This window comes from Giraffa tippelskirchi, chromosome 11 (assembly GCF_054371585.1).
Source record: "Giraffa tippelskirchi isolate mGirTip1 chromosome 11, T2T-mGirTip1v1.2.pri, whole genome shotgun sequence".
Taxonomy (NCBI): domain Eukaryota; kingdom Metazoa; phylum Chordata; class Mammalia; order Artiodactyla; family Giraffidae; genus Giraffa; species Giraffa tippelskirchi.
Genome location: NC_137285.1, coordinates 97360552 through 97379359, shown reverse-complemented (window position 1 = coordinate 97379359; position 18808 = coordinate 97360552). Strand labels below are relative to the sequence as shown.

The 18808-nt window shown below is 46.0% G+C and overlaps 3 protein-coding genes across 6 annotated transcripts in view; all 3 read right to left on the bottom strand.

Annotated features, from left to right (window-relative positions):
* DIXDC1 (DIX domain containing 1) overlaps positions 1-5714 on the bottom strand; it is a 79356-nt gene extending 73642 nt beyond the window's left edge. For all 3 annotated transcript variants that reach the window (XR_014069212.1, XM_081543379.1, XM_081543381.1), the window contains exons 1-2: positions 5615-5714; positions 3928-4019 (exon numbers count right to left, since the gene is read on the bottom strand). Coding sequence is in view for 2 of the 3 variants with exons in the window: in XM_081543379.1 (XP_081399505.1) it covers positions 3928-3984 (57 nt within the window). In the remaining variant the exon portion in view is untranslated. The remainder of the gene's footprint in view (positions 1-3927; positions 4020-5614) is intronic.
* A 480-nt stretch (positions 5715-6194) lies between these two features.
* Positions 6195-17120, bottom strand: C11H11orf52 (chromosome 11 C11orf52 homolog). Of its 2 annotated transcripts, XM_081543418.1 has the most exons (5): positions 16749-17120; positions 13054-13234; positions 8485-8522; positions 7247-7326; positions 6195-7110 (listed from the first exon to the last, which is right to left on the bottom strand). In XM_081543418.1, exons 2-5 carry the CDS (start codon positions 13083-13085, stop codon positions 6859-6861), a joined length of 402 nt encoding a protein of 133 aa, XP_081399544.1. In that variant the 5' UTR covers positions 13086-13234; positions 16749-17120; the 3' UTR covers positions 6195-6858. The 2 variants fall into 2 exon arrangements, with proteins under 2 accessions (XP_081399544.1, XP_081399543.1); XM_081543417.1 differs by lacking the exons at positions 8485-8522; positions 16749-17120 and having other exon boundaries at positions 13054-13141.
* On the bottom strand, positions 16619-17971 carry HSPB2 (heat shock protein family B (small) member 2). The gene is made up of 2 exons (XM_081543411.1): positions 17788-17971; positions 16619-17284 (listed from the first exon to the last, which is right to left on the bottom strand). Exons 1-2 carry the CDS (start codon positions 17879-17881, stop codon positions 16830-16832), a joined length of 549 nt encoding a protein of 182 aa, XP_081399537.1. The 5' UTR covers positions 17882-17971; the 3' UTR covers positions 16619-16829.
* Between the last annotated feature and the right edge of the window lie 837 nt (positions 17972-18808).

Below are 18808 nucleotides of genomic sequence, written 5' to 3'. Positions count from 1 at the left end.
TCTGCATCCCTTAATCTTGCTTAGACAACACATTCATCTTGCTGTTCAACTGCTTTAACATCTTCAGACACTGACTTCTGCTAGTGTGTCAGATATAAATTCCTCACGCCTAGCTCTTAAGGCCTCCCTCTCCTCACTGCCTATACTCAGTCTGTAGGCTCCTCACGGTCTCATAGATTCACAAGGCTCATTTTCACCTCTATACCTTCACGACTATCACTTTGCCTAGAAGGTTCCACACTTCCGCTACTCAAATCTTCACTAGGCATAGTTCAAGTTCCACTTCTTCCTGGAACTCCTCTGGCCACTCTGGATTTTGTTAAAATCAAGACAGAGCTGATCGTAATCTGTCTGGAACACTCACCTCCCAGATAACCCACGGTGCATCCCTGCTCTTGTTTCAGGGCTCTGTCTAAATGTGTTGATCCTTTTGGCCTTTCCTGACCACTCTACTTCATTGACTATGCCAAAGCCTTTGACTGTGTGGATCACAATAAACTGTGGAACATCCTGAAAGAGATGGGAATACCAGACCACCTGACCTGCCTCTTGAGAAACCTGTATGCAGGTCAGGAAGCAACAGTTAGAACTGGACATGGAACAACAGACTGGTTCCAAATAGGAAAAGGAGTACATCAAGGCTGTACACGGAGAAGGCACTGGCACCCCACTCCAGTACTTTTGCCTGGAAAATCCCATGGACGGAGGAGCCTGGTAGGCTACAGTCCATGGGGTCACTAAGAGTCAGACACGACTGAGTGACTTCACTTTCACTTTTCACTTTCATTCGTTGGAGAAGGAAATGGCAATCAACTCCAGTGTTCTTGCCTGGAGAATCCCAGGGACGGGGGAGCCTGGTGGGCTGCCATCTATGGGGTCGCACAGAGTCGGACACGACTAAAGCGACTTAGCAGCCGCAGCAGCAAGGCTGTATATTGTCATCCTGCTTATTTAACTTATATGCAGAGTACATCATGAGAAATGCTGGGCTGGAGGAAGCACAAGCTGGAATCAAGATTGCCGGGAGAAATATCAACAACCTCAGATATGCAGATAACACCACGCTTAATGGCAGAAAGTGAAGAAGAACTAGAGTCTCTTGATGAAGGTGAAAGTGGAGAGTGAAAAAGTTGGCTTAAAGCTCAACATTCAGAAAACTAAGATCATGGCATCTGGTCCCATCACTTCATGGCAAAGAGACGGGGAAACAGTGGAAACAGTGTCAGACTTTATTTTTCTGGGCTCCCAGATCACTGCCGATGGTGATCGCAGCCATGAAATTAAAAGACGCTTACTCCTTGGAAGGAAAGTTATGACCAACCTAGACAGCATATTAAAAAGCAGAGACATTACTTTGTCAACAAAGGTCTGTCAAAGCTATGGTTTTTCCAGCAGTCATGTATGGATGTGTGAGTTGGACTATAAAGAAAGCTGAGTGCCGAAGAATTGATGCTTTTGAACTGTGGTGTTGGAGAAGATTCTTGAGAATCCCTTGGACTGCAAGGAGATCCAACCAGTCCATCCTGAAGGAGATCAGTCCTGGGTGTTCACTGGTAGGACTGATGGTGAAGCTGAAACTCCAATACTTTGGCCATCTGATGGGAAGAGCTGACTCATTGGAAAAGACCCTGATGCTGGGAAAGATTGAGGGCAGGAGGAGAAGGGGATGACAGAGGATGAGATGGCTGGATGGCATCACCGACTCGATGGACATGGGTTTGGGTGGACTCAGGGAGTTAGTGATGGACAGGGAGGCCTGGCATGCTGCGGTTCATGGGGTCGCAAAGAGTCGGACATGACTGAGAGACTGAACTGAACTGAACTGACCACTGTACATAAAATGATACCACCTCCTCATGTCAGCATTCCCAGATCTCTTTGCCTGTTTTGTTTTCCTAACATCCATCACCAGCTTTGATACTCTATGTTTACTTGTTTATTGTCAGCCTCCTTTCTGCCCAGAATGTAAGCTCCATGGGGGCAGGGAGTTTTGTATGTTTTGCTACTGATTTATGTCTAGAACCAAGAATATTTCATGGCATGTAGTATATGCTCAGTAAATATTGGCTTCTTCTCTTTAAAATCCAAAAGTGATAGCATGCTCTTATACTATATCGGTTAGTATTTTATAGTTCATTTAGGAATGTGAATTTTTTGTCTCTTTCACTGTCTTTTGTAGATAAATGTAAATAATTTCTAGTACCCTCCTATATTTTCCTCTCCTTCATCAATGCAGTCTTTCATTAAACATTCATTAAATGTATATGGAGCACCAGGTCCTATTCTTTGGCAAAAACTTCAAGAAGTCACAGTTACACATACACACACACACACACACAGAGGCAAGAAACAAGACTGAAAGGAAGAATAGTAAAAAGAAGACCAGTAAAACAGAGAGTCCAGTATTAATATATGGGGGCAGAGTGTATAGAGTGATTATGACAGACTGAGTGGGGAGAAAAAAGAGAAAAGAGACAGAATGGTGTGAGACTAGAGTAGGATGTTGCCAAAGTAATCACCAGATGCTAGTGCTTAATATAAACTGTACCAAAGCAGATATGCAAATATATCGTACATACATTAAAAAAATTCACATTTTAAAAGTTATCTGCCAGCTATCCTATGGGAAAAAATTAGATTAAGACTAGCGCCATCTAGTGGATGTTTTGGATGTGACCCTAAGTTTTTCTCTCATACAAAACCCTTGTAAATGCCCGCCTATCTCTGGTCTGCCACCCATAAATGTGTTAGGGTTGCACATGACTAACTCCACCATCATGAAATAATCTTTCTCCAGGACCCGGGGTCTCTATGTAAGAGGTCGCCACATTTCTAACAAGGATGTTCCTATCTCCCAACTGATGTCCCTCTGCTTCTGAAGAATGTATACAAAATGAAACACTGCAATTCTTCTTTTAAAAAGTAAGTTATTATTTAAAATGTCCACATCTTTTGACCTAGCATTCTACTTCTAGAACTCTATCCTAAGGGGAAAAAGTCTTAAATGAGAAAATCAATTAGTTATTTACAATGTGGGGCTTCCCTGGTGGCTCAGTTTGTAAGGAATCCACCTCCAATGCAGGAGACCCGGGCTTGATCCCTGGGTTGGGAAGAGAATGGCAACCCACTCCAGTATTCTTTCCTAGAGAATCTCATGGACAGAGGAGCCAGGCGGGCTACAGTTCACGAGGTTGCAAAGTGTCAGACATGACTTAGCAACTAAGCACTGACACACATTTACAACGCAGGGAGAGGAACCTACAAATCCGACAACAAAGAGATGGTCAAGAAAATTACAGCTATTATGATGAATACCAAACATTTGTATTAATATTCAAACAAACATTTTAGCAATTTCATATTAATAAACATTAAGTTAAAAAAGCAAAAGGCAAAAACTGTGTGCATATGATCTCAAATACGTAAATGATATATATAGAAAAAAAGACCAGAGGAAAATATTCTAAAATATTAACAGGATTGCTTCTATATGGAAGGATTATGTTTTTTAAAGAAATGCACTATTTCCCAAATTCTCTATGATTCATGTACATTGTTTATATAATAAATGTTATTGAAATCTTTTAAACAACCCATATGTTCTGACTGCTGCTGCAGTTCGTCACTGAGTTGCATCCAACACTTTTGTGACCATGGCCTGTAGCCCGCCAGGCTTCTCTGTCCATGGGATTTTCTGATTAATTGCTTGAAATTTTCAATCTCTGCCTGATTTTATTAATTCCAGAAAAAGATAATAATGAAGTGAGCCAGTCTTTCCACAAGAAGGGGAAGCTAGAAAAGAAAGCAAACATATTACAGTTTTGTTCCAGGATCTGAATCCTGATGGAGAAATCCCCCAGTTGTTGAGTTGTACTGAAATTCCATTTACGTCATCACACTTCTCTCAATAGAATGCCAGAAACTTACGGAGGGCTCTGCTGGCAGTGGGGAGTTACAGAATCTCGTAACCACTTGGGTACTCATCTTCAGAATCCCCAGAAGAACCAGATAAGGGCCACCTTAAAATAGGAGGGGAAAGATAAGAGCAAAAATACAGGTCAGGAAAAAAAATTCCAAAAGTTAAACCTATTTAGAGGGGTCAGGTTCCTACTCCAGGCTAACCCATTTAAGTCATCTGGAAGCATAAAAAAAATAGGACCCCAGTTAGCAGGAAATTCAGCCCAAGATACTATAATTACAACAGGGCTATCCCAATGGCATTTTTAATACTAATCATTTAGGTTTTAATAGTAAAAAAGCAAAAACAAATGGTTCCCTATTATTAGCCAAGCAAGAATGCATTTTCCCTCTACCCTAAATGTATCACTCTGTTGACAGAAATAATCAATAAACAATCTATAATAGGAGTAGAAAAGAATTTTATTTGAGCCAACCTGAGGACTATAACCCAGAAATAGCCTCTCAAATAAACTCTAAGCAACTGCTCTGGAGAAGCATGATTTTCAACACAGTTTTAAATCTTATCAGAACAAAGAATGTCAAAGAAGTCAGAGATTCATTCCTTCAAGTTTCCAAAAAAACAGATCAGCATGTACACAGGAAGTCGGTTTGGCCTTGGCACCTGGGAAGAGAATCTTATCATCGAAGGAGTAACAGCACTGGTGTCCCAGGAAGAAGGTCATTTAATCTTTATTTTTTAACATGCATGTTCTGTATTTCTAGTCAGTGCACCCTTTTCTATAACGATTAAAGCAGATGTAAAATGTATGTTTGATAAGCCACAAGCAGGCTGTTTTGGTTAGCACAAAATTCAAGTTAAATCATCTATAAGTTGGAATGACTTTCTCAAACCTCAATATGTGAAAATTTCCTCCATTAAGTCAAAAACCATAGGAAGGATTCTGAAGACAGTGAGGAGAAATAACCAGGAGCTCTGCTTCTGACTCACTTTTCCCTTCATCCTCAAGCATTCAGTTTTAACCTAGAATGGGAACACTTATATTTCAAGGCAGAAATTTTTATAAAGCACTTGAAGGTTAGAAAGGGCTATCACCTATATCAACTTTATTTGAAATAACCCTTGGAAATAGAGTTAATTTTATTATCCACAACTAATAACAGGTGAGTGGGTTGTTCCGCCCATCCGTAGCGCAGGCGGGGTTCTAGCCACGTCTTCTGAATCCACTCGCACTAGCTCTGTGCCAGAGGGCACAGAAAACAATAGTGGTGATAATGATGATGGCAGCAGCAAACGTTTGTCCACATACTATGAACTCTTCCGAGTGCTTTGAATTCTCACAAACACTCTAATAAATTGATCCTATTATTTCTGACTTTTTTTTTTTTCCGTGGCCATTCCATTTTTCAATACTCTATCCATTTTAAGGAATCTTTCCTCCCAGGAACAAAGCCAGGGGCCGCGGCATTCGGGGAGAGTGGTGTACAGCTTGAGAAAGGGAAGTCTTCAGCCTCTGAAAGTATGACTCAAGGACAGCACTCTTAAGAACCTGCAAAAGCTCTGAGAGGGTTTGGAACCTGAAACTTCCACCTCCTTCCCACCACACCTTCACCCCTCCGTTTGCCCCCAGTTCTGATTTGGGAAGTTTAACCGGTGATAATACTTTCCAGGTACCCATCACCTTTCAGCACCTACCTTTTAAATCGTCGATGTGTCTGGTTCCGCATCTCTGTCCCCAGTCTTTCTGAAAACCGCCTCCTTCTGCTTAGTGTCGCCTCTGCGTGCCCGTTGCCATGGCGACGGCAGAGCCCGGCCTGGACCGATCCGCCTCCAGCTGGCGGGAGCCCGCCTCCGTCCTCCCGGGCTCCGCCCCTACGGCCCTGACCCCGCCCCCTGCTTGTCCAGACCCGCCTCCTAATGGCCCAGAGCGCATTGCCTGCCACCCTTCACCACGCCTCCTGCCGGCCAGACCCCGCCTCCTGAGGGCCAGAACTCCGCCCCTTACCCGTCTAGACCTGCCTCTTGCTGGCTCGGACCCCGCCTCCTGATTCCCAGAACCCTGCCCCCTGCCTACTAGACCCACCTCTTACCGGCCCAGACCCCGCCCCGGAGCTCCGCCTTTCACAGTTGCGAAGCAGCCTTCAGTGTGTGCCAACCGCACCCGGGCTCTGCTTCCCTAGCAGCTGGTAGGGCGGTGAAAAGTGGTTGGTCTTCCTTACCGCCCTGAGGCTGAATGAGAGCTCGCAGACCTCCACCCAAGAAAACGCACCAACCATGTTCCTTATGCGATTTATTGATCCCAACAGCTCCGCACCCCTGAGAGAAAACAGTCCCGCTTAAGGGGAAGTTTCTGGGCTTCGCAGTGCTGTCGACATCAGTGAGTTGACGTCCCTGCAATCGATGGTCCGAAAACGCTTGCTTCATGCTTCAGTCCCTGCCCTCACTTGTTTGTGTAGGGCCTGGACCCTTTTGACCCAGCCTCTGAGGAAATTGCACAACCCAGATCTAGGAGCTGTGTACAAGAGCTCTGAATGCTTTCCAGAGCACCTCTTCTTCAGCTTCGGAGCTGAAGGTGTGTAGGAAGGATACCATCAAATGAACTCCAACAAAGTCAGCCCAAATGCAAGTGCTTCAAGGAGAACCTGTTCTTTCTGCACTTTCCCTGAGGGCAGGAGCAAAGATAGGGATCAAAACCCCACCTTCTTGCGCACTCAACCTATCGCCCTCATTCTGTACAATTCCATCCACCAAATACGACCCCAAGCTAATGGTGGCAAATAAGAGATAGGCCGAGGCAGAGCGCAGGACTGGGAGTTTGCAATTCCGGGGGCTCTGGAGTTCTTTAAGCCTAAAACGTGTCCACTGTTCCTAGGCTGCCAGCCAGTCCCCCAAAGCCGTAGTGATGAAATGATGCCCACAGGTACCTCCCCCATCAGGGCTCACACAAGGGTCCCGTTCTTGCTGTCATAGCGAGGTGTGACCTGGGGGAAGCGAAGGGTCGCATACTCTGTAGCATTTTTTAACTGTAGGTGCTTCACCTCCCGGACAGAGCGTGGCTGGGGAAGGCTGTCCAGTTGAATGTCTGCATAATACAAGCTGCTCTCCTCCGACCTGAGGCTTTGACTCCTCCTCTCCTGAAACGCAGGCTGCTTTAACACCTGCTCATACGTGTGTCCCATTGTGCCGTGGTCCTGAGAGGAATGAACAGCATTAAGGGAGATTCTTGGCTTGGTTGCTCCCCTCCCCCTCTGTCTCAGGCTGGACAAGCTGAGCCCTGGGGTGCCAGGTCTGAGCGGCCTCCTAGGAGGGACCGAGGCTTATCATTACCTTGGTGTCATTCAGTTGCCGCCACTGCTCATGCTGCGGCGGCTGCTGCTGCCGCCTCAGTGTTCGTCTTGCTTGGCTCCCTGAGAGGAAGAAATCTGACTTTAATCCGCTTTCTCTTCTGTCTCTATTGACATTGCCCTCTTCAAATCTCTGTTAAATGATTACGGTGGGCTTCTGACTAATCTCCCTGCCTCTCCTCTCGTCTCTCACCTCCACCATTCCCACATCCAAACTCCTTAGCAGAGTATACACCCTGGCCCTTTTATGATATGCCAATAATACCTTCCATCCTAATGTTTCAGCGGCCCCTAACACAATTTTACAATTTTATGTTGCGACTTCCCTGGTCCAGTGGTTAAGAATCTGCCTTCCAATGCAGGGGATACAGGTTCAATCTCTAGTCAGGGAACTAAGATCCCCACATGCCAGAGGAGCAGCTAAACTCACGAGTCCTCGCACCGCAACAAAGACCCAGCACAGCCAAAATAAAATAAAGTAAAAACAAAAAAACCCAAAACAATTATATATTGAGAGCCCATGGTATGCCAGACCCTGTGTCCGCATTCTGGGGATAGAAGGATGAGTTGACTGATTTCTCCACTGCAGGGAGCTTGCAGTCTACTAAGCGAGACAGAAGTATACGGACTATTACAGTGCAATGTGGTAAGAGCTCAGCTACAGCAAACATTTGGTCACTTTTCATAAAGTCACTCTCTTCTCTAGCTTCTTTTTTCTGCATGCTCCCTGCTTCTCTTCCACCTTGTAAATGTGCTATTATTCCTTCAATATGGGTGTTTTCTCCCCTTCTGTAACAGCCTGAGTGTGGTGCTGTTGGGAGCACTAGTACATGGTATTACGATTCTTTGTTTACGTGTATCTTTCTCTCAAACTTGATTTTCAACCCTTCTAGGGCCAGACCTCGGTGTACCCTTCCCCTCATGCCTCTCTGCCTCCTCCAGATCCTGCAGAGTGCTTCACATACATTATAAGTGTTCAGTAAATTTTTGCTGGATGAATGCAAGAATGAACAACCAACCTTGCCACTCTGAGATAATGGAAAGGGTGAGGTTCAGAGTTTCAGAGGTGGTCTGGAACACAGTAACCTAAAGATCTCTTTCGTGTACTCTCTCCCTTTAGCCTTGCTCCACCTTACACCCTTTCTTAAGACACTGGTTCTATTATCTTTTTTTCTCTAATTTGCACTCCCCTCAGCACCCCCTACCCCCAACTCCCATTACCTATTTTCTCTTTCCTCTGTAAAGTTGATGGACAGCTCCTGTGAAAGGAAAAACAGATCACCCATGTGTAAGAGCCTGGCCTCTGTCTTCCCTCCTGCATCCTTTGCTCTGTGGTCTCCTTAACATTCTGGTGGGATGACCTTCCCTCACCTCCGTCTAACAAAGATTCACCCTGAGCCAGCAGCAAAGCATTTATCAAAGGTACCACACCTCTCCCAGAGGGATGGTTCTGGAAGGTGGAGTGGTACAACTGACACAACCAAACCCAAAATACAGCCCCAGGCAGGCAGGCACTACATGCTGGGGATGTAGTTGGGTTGAGGGCTATTCTGGGATTGTCTAACAGGCTAATCCCAGCAGAGGGTAAGGGAATCCTGCCAAATGAGGGGATATTCCTGGATTCAGAGACCCTCTTGCTTTTCCTTTCGCTTCTTTCGTTCAGGGTCTCTGTCAACCCAGGATTCTTATTCTGGGAGTCACAGAAGCTACCACAACCAGGGTTGGCTAATTAGGGCCCCACAAAGCCCTTTGCTGACAGGTGACCTCCATCCCTGCTTCTTTGTCCTTGTTTCTAATTAACAGGGAGAGTGAGAGAAGTTTAACCTTTGGCGTCCACAGCACAGGAAGCTCTGAATTTGGTGAGTGACTCAGCTATACTGCCCTCCTGCAGGACAGCTTTCTTACACTTATTTCTGAGCCCCTGGGGTCCCCGATGGAGCCAGTAAGTCTACGTGATTGTCAACTGTTTGATGGCCAGAGAACAACACTTGTCTGAGGAAATAGGCTGAATACTTCGTCGCTTACTCCGGATGCTTTTTCTTGCTAGTACATTTCCAGCTCTCACCAGAGCCAACTCTATTTGTCTAACTTCTGTCTCCCCAAGGAAGTTTCCTTCTTTAGCCAATTAAGAAGAAAAGGGGAGGGGGACTTCTAAATCATGTTCATTTTACTACTGTAGAAAACTCAGGATTTTTCCACACATATCTGACACAGGTTCGTGTTTTGGTTTTTGGTTTTAATGCAGCTTGCTGAGTTGAGATGGAGAAGGCAATGGCAATCCCACTCCAGTACTCCTGCCTGGAAAATCCCATGGACGGAGGAGCCTGGCAGGCTGCAGTCCATGGGGTCGCTAAGAGTTAGACACAACTGAGAGACTTCACTTTCACTTTTCACTTTCATGCATTGGAGAAGGAAATGGCAACCCACTCCAGTGTTCTTGCCTGGAGAATCCCAGGGACGGGGGAGCCTGGTGGGCTGCCGTCTATGGGGTCGCACAGAGTCGGACACGACTGAAGTGACTTAGCAGCAGCAGCAGCTGAGTTGAGAGCAGTTAGTGTCCATCCAAACTCTACAGGTGATTCAGAAAAAAAGCTTTGAAACTATTTCTGGGTCTTTCTACTTCCTCTTCTGCCACTTCAGCTCTTCCTTTCTCTTACCATTGCATAGGCATGGCCTAATCCTAGCCTCTAAGTCCTTGTCCCGATCACTACTCTCTTCCTACTTACTTCTACTTAAACAGATAAAGAAAATAATAATTCTAAAATAAGATGCACTTGGGTGACTCAGATTTAGTGAGCAGAGCCTGTTCCCAAGTTGGATGTTGCACAATGCCTGGACATGAACCCAGATGGAATATTCAGTTAGACTTGTGGGTGATAGGATTTTATTTTTAGCTCAGAATTAAGGGAACCAAATGGGTACTCTCCTATGCTGGTAGTAAGAATAAAAATTGGTGCAATTTTTCTAGAATGCACTTGGCAATAAGTATAAGAGGCTTTAAACATAAATGTATGTAACCACTGATGTAGCAGTTCTAACCTATAATCAGACAGGTGCATATATGGATATTTATTATAGCGTTATTTATAATTGCAAAAAATAGGAAATATCCTAAATGTCCAACATTTGGAACTAACTAAATAAATGGCATCTCCAATCAATGGAATATCATACATCAATCTAAGAAAGATATTGGAAGAACACCTAATAGCATGGAAAATTTTCCTCTTTATTAAGATATTAAAAAGGCAATATGTTTTGGGATAAAAACTATGCATATAAAAATTTTAAAAGAATTACATGGAAATACACTAAAATGTTCCTGTCATCTCTGGGTGCTTATGTTTATGGTTGTTTCTTACTTTCTGCTCTTTGGTATTTTCCAAATGTTCTACAATGAATATGTATTACTTTTGTAATCAGAAAAAAATTTTCATAAAAATCTCTTCAATTGTCATAGTGCCTTTAAGTTTCTGGAAGTTTTAGATAATGAGAAATAGAGAAGAACAGTATTTATCCAATCCTACCAATATTCAAGAGGAAAAAATATATATTTTGGTTAGGTTATCTGGTGTGGTGTTTCTAGCCAGGCTCTAGATTTAGATTGATAGTATCAGACTAGCTCTATGATCTTTAGCAAGTTTTCTACTTCATGCGGCTTTCATTTTCATTTTATTTATTTTATTTAAAAAATTTTTTGACTGTGCTGCATGGCATGCGGGATCTTAGTTCCCCAACCAGAGATCAATCCCATGTCCCCTGCAATGGAAGCACAGAGTCATAACCACTGGACTGCCCGGGAAGTCCCTCCATTTTCTTATTAATTAAATGAAGATATTAATAGAACTTAAACTTCATGGCATTACTGTAAAAATTAAATAATAGATGTAAAATACTCAGCTAAGTGTCTGGTGTATAGTGAGCATTGGTCAAAGCTGACTACTATGACCACCATCATCAGACATGAAGGATATGAAGACTTGGGGAAAAAGGGAGTGAAAGACACTTTACATCCCCTCCTCTGGAATTTTTTATGTTTCTAGATGTCTTATGTCTATAGGATATCTCAGAGTTGTAAAAGTGCTTAATTTGTTTTTTCAATCCTGACAAAATTCTGGAAAATTATTTGTTCTTGTTTTATAAATGGGCCAACTAGGGCCCTAAAACTTTGGTATCTTACTCAAGAAGGCAGGGACCATATTTCCTATTTTTACTTTGCCTTCTGACTCTACCATTATGGCTAGTACACATAGGTGTTCAATAAAATATTTGTTTAACATGTGAATGGATACATGAATGAATAGTAGCAACAGGACGTGAATCCAATGTGCTTTTCAATGTACCTCACCTATCTCTCTAAACATGATACCTTATTCAGAAACAGGACATCCTCATGACAGATGCAGGCCTGGAGCAGCATAGAGGAAAGCAGTGGACAGGGTAAAACCAGGTCCGGGGGGTTATCGTGTTAAAAAGAAACAATAGGCCTTGAATGGTGCTGCTTGTGCTAAGTTCACATCATCAAACCATGTCTTGATACCTAGCCTAACCGGAGTTTCAACCTTCCCCAGGAACATAGTCTTATATGGTCACTTTGGAATTATCTGGTCAGCACCAGTGGGGTAGTCTGTCACATAGACCTTTTCCATTGCCCAAAGGAAGATGAGGTCACTTGCTCTTCCCTGACCCCTCCCTCTTCTGCCTATGAAAGCCTTCCATTTTGTACAGCTTCTCAGAGTTCCTTTCTACTCGCTAGATAAGATGGTACCTCATCATGAGCCCTTCAATAAAGTCAGTTAAATTGTGAAAATTTACTTGGGTGAGTTTTTGCTATTTAACAACAGTGATGATAATACTGGGAAAGAACAATAAAGACAATTTAATTCATTTATTTTGAGGCTTTCCTATATTATCTGCTCTTCCAGTCTGTGATCTAAACAACATAAGTCGTGTTATCTACATTATATGTGAGGAAGAAGAGAAATCACAGGATTTGCCTAAGGTCACAGAGCAAACAAACGTGAAAGTTATATTCAAATATTCCATGGATATTCTCCTTCTCCTCACTTCCAGTCTTTTAAATAAACATTTCTCCAAAGTTGATTTACTTGATTCCGGAGATGGTATTATGGAGTGGTTAAAAGTATGGGCTTTGAGGGACTTCCTTGGCGGTCCAGTGGTTGACCCTGTGCTTCTCAAGCAGGGGCGAGAATTCCATCCCTGGTCGGGAAACTAAGATCCCACATGCTGTATGTATAGTCCAAAAAAAAAAAAGGAGGGGCTTTGAAGTCAGACAGGCCTGGGTCGGAATCTTGGTTTATTTGCTTACTAGCCATGTGACCTCAGACAAATTAGTTAACTTCTCTGAGCCTTAACTTCTTAGCTGTAAAACAGGACAAGGGGTAAGGCCACACCTCCCTTAGAATTGTTGGGAAAATTAAAGGAGACTATTAAGTGCCTGGAACATAATAAGTTCTCAAATTATTACCATTATCCGGAGGAGAAAGGAAGAGAATAAAGGGAACGAAGAGGAAGAGGAAGACAAATAGAAGAAAACATCAATTCACCATTCCATCCCTGTCCTGGCATTCGGCAGACAGCTGCCTTGGCTGTGTTTTTGAGGTTTCCTGAAAGGAGGGGGCACAGAATGGGGTGCTGCTCCTGGGGGTGCCAGATGAAGAAGGTGGCAGTGGGGAGTTGGCAGAGCGCTACCCGCAGGCTTTCTCCTATCCTTGGGGCCTCTGTGTCCACCAGCAGAGACCTCGCCCTCCGACCTTGCCCCCTACTCACCAGCTTCTCCCGCAGCAGAGCTGGTTTCCCATGGTGCTCTGTCTCCCAGGGAGCCCAGCTGGTTTTCCACCGAAAGAGGTTTGTGCATTTCCTGGTTCCCGGTTCAGCTTTCAGCAGCAGCTCCCGGGGAGTCGCTGCCAGTGTCAGATTTCAACCTAACAGGTTGGACTTTGGAAGCCACCTGCTGGAAAGATTCCTAGGTGACTGCTTCCAGACAGAGGGTAGAGGAACACACACGAGCTCCAGGTGAGAGTGATCTCACCTTCGGGATTTGGAGCTGCTTTGAGGAAGCGTGAACTCTGAGCCTCAAGCTTCATTGACAAGAAACCTGAGAGAGAAAAGGGTTCTGGGCTTCCTTAGGAAATGTTTTTGTACTACATCACACTGTCATTGAAATATATCCTCTATAATAAAAGTTTTACCTGTTTCCCCAGCACTACTCAGGTTTAATTGCGTTTCACTTTGATGGTCATTGGTATTAGTCTCTTATTATCCTTGTCCAGAATCTGGGTTTGAAGACTGGACTCTTTTGGAAACTAAAATCTAGGGAAATGTATTCCTTTTGTATTCTCTCTTGCTAGTGGAATGAATGTGGACAAATCACTTTTTTTCTAGGACCTGTGAAAATGGAGGACTGAACTCATTACTTAATCCCCTTTCTGGTCAAAAATTGTATGCTTTTATGATTGGAGTGGTCTCAGCACTTCTTAACCATTCACTTCCCTGTCCTCAGTACAGAACTATGAAATCTCCATTTAATTTCAACTCAGCTTCTCCAATGACGGAAGTTAGACTCATTCCACACTCATTGGCAACTAGGATGTGGTTGAGTAAATTCCTTAGTAGAAAATAGGGACTCTTGGAGAATTTGTAGAACCTATACAACTTGGCTTCAGTGTTCCCACCCCATCTTTAGTATATTGTTTAAATGCCCAATTATTTGTGTGTCCCTTAAGGATGTTCAGAATCCAGCACTCAGCCCTGTACTCCATAGAGAGTACCCTGGACTCTTCATTCTTCCTCCATCTTCTTTCTTTATGAAAAACAGGGATAAAAAGAGTGACATCCTTATAGGATTGTGGTGAAAATTAGGTGAGATAATGTATACAAAACTCTAATCCAGGACTTGACACATGGGACCCTTTCAGTAAGTCCTAGCTATGGTTATTATTATTACTTTTTGTTCTCAGCTAATTGTTAGATGGTAAAGCATCTTACTTATTATCTAGTGCTAAACCATTGCACCAGCCTCTTATTTCACGGCCATGTTTCTCCCTGGCAATCCACTCCGTACTCTACTATTAACTGTATTCTTTTCATCCTGTTACCCAAACTTCTTACCCTGGTACTTAAAGCCCTTCATAATCTGGTCCCTTTTCAGCCACTTTCTCTAATTTAAGGAAAACACTTGAGATTTTTTATATGACCAGAAACTCCAAAGGAACCAGCACTGTGTTGTGGCAGTCAGAAAACCTGATACACTCTAAGCAGCATTAATAGAAGTCTAGAATGATAAACAAGGGTATTGATTATCCCACTGAAATACGTACTAGTCAGTCCATGATTGGAATAACAGTTTTAGGTTTACATGTTGAATTTCAAGTTACACTGTCAAGAGGCAGTGTATTCAAGAGAAAGTTGTCTGAGTTATAAGTGGTATGAAAAGTCCTATAAAATATGGTTAAAAGAATTAGGCATGTTTCATTGGGAAAGGGAAGCTTTTGGAGGACAGGATGGTTATTTTTAAATATCTGAGGAGACTCTCAAGGGAAAGAAGGATTGCACTTATTTTCCAGACAAAACCTGAGCCAATGGGCAGAAGTTACTGAAATGCAGATTATGGTTCAAAAGAAGTCCAAAAAGAAAATGAAGTGAGCTACTTTATGAAGTTCTAAGCTCTCTGTCACCAAAAATATCCCAGAAGTTGACTAATAATCTTCAAAGTGTTTGGATGGGTTGGGAATTTGGACAAAATCAGAGACTGCAATTTTTTTCTAGCTAAGGAAGCTTTTCTTTTAAATGAAGCTCAAGTAAAATTATAAAACAGATCAAAGCAAAGCCGTTGTAACAGAAGTCTAAAGAGGATCCTTTTAAAATTCTTTTTCTTCTTAACTAGATGTTAAGATTCGTGAGAGTAGACAACAAAGGAGCATAGTTTTAAATTATATTTACAGTTTATAACCTCCATACCATAGTACTTGGGGGTTAAATAGATATTTGTTGAATGAGCGAACAAAAGAATGTATCAATAGTTATTCCTCAAAGGCATGCTTTAATTTTTAACAGATGGCAATCTTTCAACCAAGAATTGTTTTCTTTAAGTGAGGGTTCTTTTCCTGGGAGTCCACAGATCCCTAAGAGGGCATATAAATGGATCTCAGGAGCTGTGTGAACCTGTTCAAATTGTGTACCATATTTCAAAGCATGTGTATTTTTTCTGGTAAGAGGATCTATTGCAAGATTTTTTCAAAAGTGTTTATAATAAAGTTAAGAATCCACCAACCACTTTAATGGAAGAATTTCAGATGTCCATCACAACCTAGCAAAACATGTATTTGGGATCAAGGAGGTCTGCTGCTGCTGCTACTGCTGCTAAATTGCTTCAGTCGTGGCCGACTCTGTGTGACCCCATAGATGGCAGCCCACCAGGCTCCCTCGTCCCTGGGATTCTCCAGGCAAGAATACTGGAGTGGGTTGCCATTTCCTTCTCCAGTGCATGAAAGTGAAAAGTGAAAGTGAAGTCGCTCAGTCGGTCCGACTCTTAGCGACCCCACGGACTGCAGCCCACCAGGCTCCTCTGTCCATGGGATTTTCTAGGCAGGAGTACCAGGGTGGGTTGCCAGTGCCTTCTCTGAGGTCTTCTGCACACTCCTCAAATTATACATATTCATGCTCTCTTGATTACGGAAATTAATTAAGAGGTCAACCCTCCAGGCTTTCCTGAATACACCATACCCCTAGCACTAAGACTCTACTTCCAAAAGAAGTTTCCCTGGCCATCATCACCAGACCAATACCCTTGGACTGGGTGGAGGGATCAGGGATTCCTCTCTTTGGGATGTTTCAAGATTAGAAACAAATGCTTTCTCTTCCAGGCAGAGGGTGGGGAAACTTTGTGGTTCAGCGACAATGGCAGAGGCTGCTGTGTCGCTGTGTCTGCATTCTCCATCCCTCAGCATCAGAGGCCAATTTCCTGTGGGCAGACCAGGGCTTTAGGCAACTCTGCATCCAAAAGCCGTTTTCCCAACCCCTACCCAAAACAGGGCAGACAGTCCGGAAACCCTTGTTTTTGTGTCTCTAATCACCAGCTCAGACAGTGCCCTCCGGGCTGTTTGGATGGCATATCCCTTTCCCCTCCCAGGATCACGCTCTCTTTTGTTGCACTGTGAGAAAATCATGGCCAGGAATTTGATCTGGAGCCAGTGTCAGCTTCCGGATGTGATCTCAGCATCCACATGTGAGCTCAGGGTGCTGTGACATTGGGTCCACCTAACTGAGGACTTTTTGTCTCCTTCCCTGTCCATCCCCTCCTCCAGGCCACAGAATAGGGAGCAGCACAACAAGGCCCTGAGATCTGGGTTTATTCAGCTCCACCCAAAACTAAACAAAACAAACAAAATGCTATGACACGTCCCAAGGGACCAAACCATACATTGTGACCATGCACATTTCCCTTCCCCCAAGGATGCGGCTACCTCCGGGGTGGTGGGCAGCTGCTTCTATCACGGGCCGGGAGCTTTTAGAAAGGGGTTCAGTGGGTGCTGGGTCTGTGGCTCTCAGGGCTCAACACCGACAGCCTCCTCCTCTTCCTCTGGATCAGGGGGCGCTGGGAGCAGGGAGATGTAGACCTCGTTGACCTCTGTGTCCAAATGTCGGCCGCCCCGAGGCGCCTCCAGGTTGAGGATGCCGTCGTGGGAGAGCGCGGCGCGGACCCGCCAGGGGTCAACGTCGGCGGGCAGGACGTAGGTGCGGCAGAACTCGCGCGACACGAAGCCGTGGCGGTCCAGGCGCTGCGGGTGCCGGGCGGACACCTCCAGGAGGTTGTCCACAGTCCTCACGGTCACCTCATCTGGGGTAAAGTGGCTCACATCCAGAAACGCCTGGAACTTGCCCTCGCTGAGCCGAAGCTCAGAGGCCCCTGCACGGCTGCCCTCCCCAGCTGGCGCTGCCCGGGGCCGGACATAGTAGCCGTGGTAGAGGGTAGGGGTCAGGATCTCTTCTGGCAGGAGGCCTGCGGGACAGAGAGAGAGAGCGAGAAAGGCGAGAAGGAGGGATGAGGGAGGAAAGGGTGCGAAGGAGGATGAAGTGAGAGACCAGGAGGCCTGCGGAGGGCGGGAGCCGAGGAAGGAGGAACGGGAGAGGGTCCCACAGGCTGGAGGGAGGCGGGGGAGAGGAGAGCAAGGCAAACCGGGTCCGGGTGGGCCGAAGGGGGCGGGGAAAGGCACTTGGGGGGCAGGGTGGGGTGGGGTGGGGTGGGGTGGAGTGGGGTGGGGTGCGCTTAGGGGCAGACGTCCGAGCCCTGCGGGCAGCAGTCTGCACCGAGGCCAGTAGGAAGGGGAGCGCGCCCGGCTTGGAGGGGGCGGCGAGGGGGGAGTCTGGGGTGGGAGATGACTCGCCCCAGGAGTTCAGTTAAGCCCGGAGTGGGGTGGAGGCCAGTTACCATTGGGAGGTCAGCCCAGAATCTCCGGAGGTGGGGGTGGGAGGCAAGGGGGTGGGGTGGCGTCCGTGCCATACCTTCCCCGAAGCGCTGCTCGCCCAGGCGGCTCGGGTTGGCAAACTCGTACTCGGCGGTGGCTGGGTGGGCATGTGGCACCGAGCGGCCCGACATGGCTGCAGACGCGCCGGCGGCCCCGGTCCGAGGTGCGGCCCCAACAGGCGCAGCGGGACCCCTCCAGCTGCCGCGGAGCCGGGGCGCGGCGGAGGTGGGGGCGGGGTCTACACCACCCAAAATAGTGCGGAGCCCGGGGGGGAGGGGCGGCGAGCGCCCGCGACCAGCGTGTGACCCGCGCCGCCTGGACCCCCGTCCCCTCCCCTGCACACCCTTCAGCTGTCACAAGCCTCCCCTCCCCCCACCCCACCCCCACCGGGACAGCTGGGTGTCGGGGCTGGGGAGCGAGCCGGCGTGGGGAGGCTGCTGCCCACGGCCCGAAGAGGCCTCGCTGAGACCCTCATCAACAGTTTGCACGTTTTTCTCCACCTCCTCTTCTCCTCCCCTGTGGCAGACAACCGGCACCCCACTTCATACAGCTCTCCCCTAGATTTGAGGTTCTGCTAGCCACGGAAAGTGAAAGATGCAAACAACCTTCTTCCCTTTCTTTGGGGGTGGGGTGAGGAGCCTTCCCCGCCGAATGTCAGGGTCCTCTCTGAACCCAGGGCAACCCAGAGCACCACGTGGAAACCTCCGAGGGCCATGCTGGTGGTCACTCCTCTTCCCCAGGGATCCACAAAGAGTTAATGTCCCTGGGGCTCAGCCTCGGAAGATTCCATCCAGTTCGTGCCCAGGCCCAAGATAGCTGCTGGCCCCATTCCCTTGGCATGCAGGGCTGGAGGAGAGGAGGAGGGGCACAGTGCCCGATGCTTGGGATTCCTGACTCAGTCCCAACTCCAGAGGAGGGGGTGGGTGCCATTGGGTGTGGACAGAAAGCTAGTGAAACAAGACCAGGACAGGTCACTGGCCAGCTCAGGCGCGTTTGTATTTCTCTTTTCTTAGCTCAGTGAGTACTGGGTATGTGTCATACTGCCAAATCCCCAATCA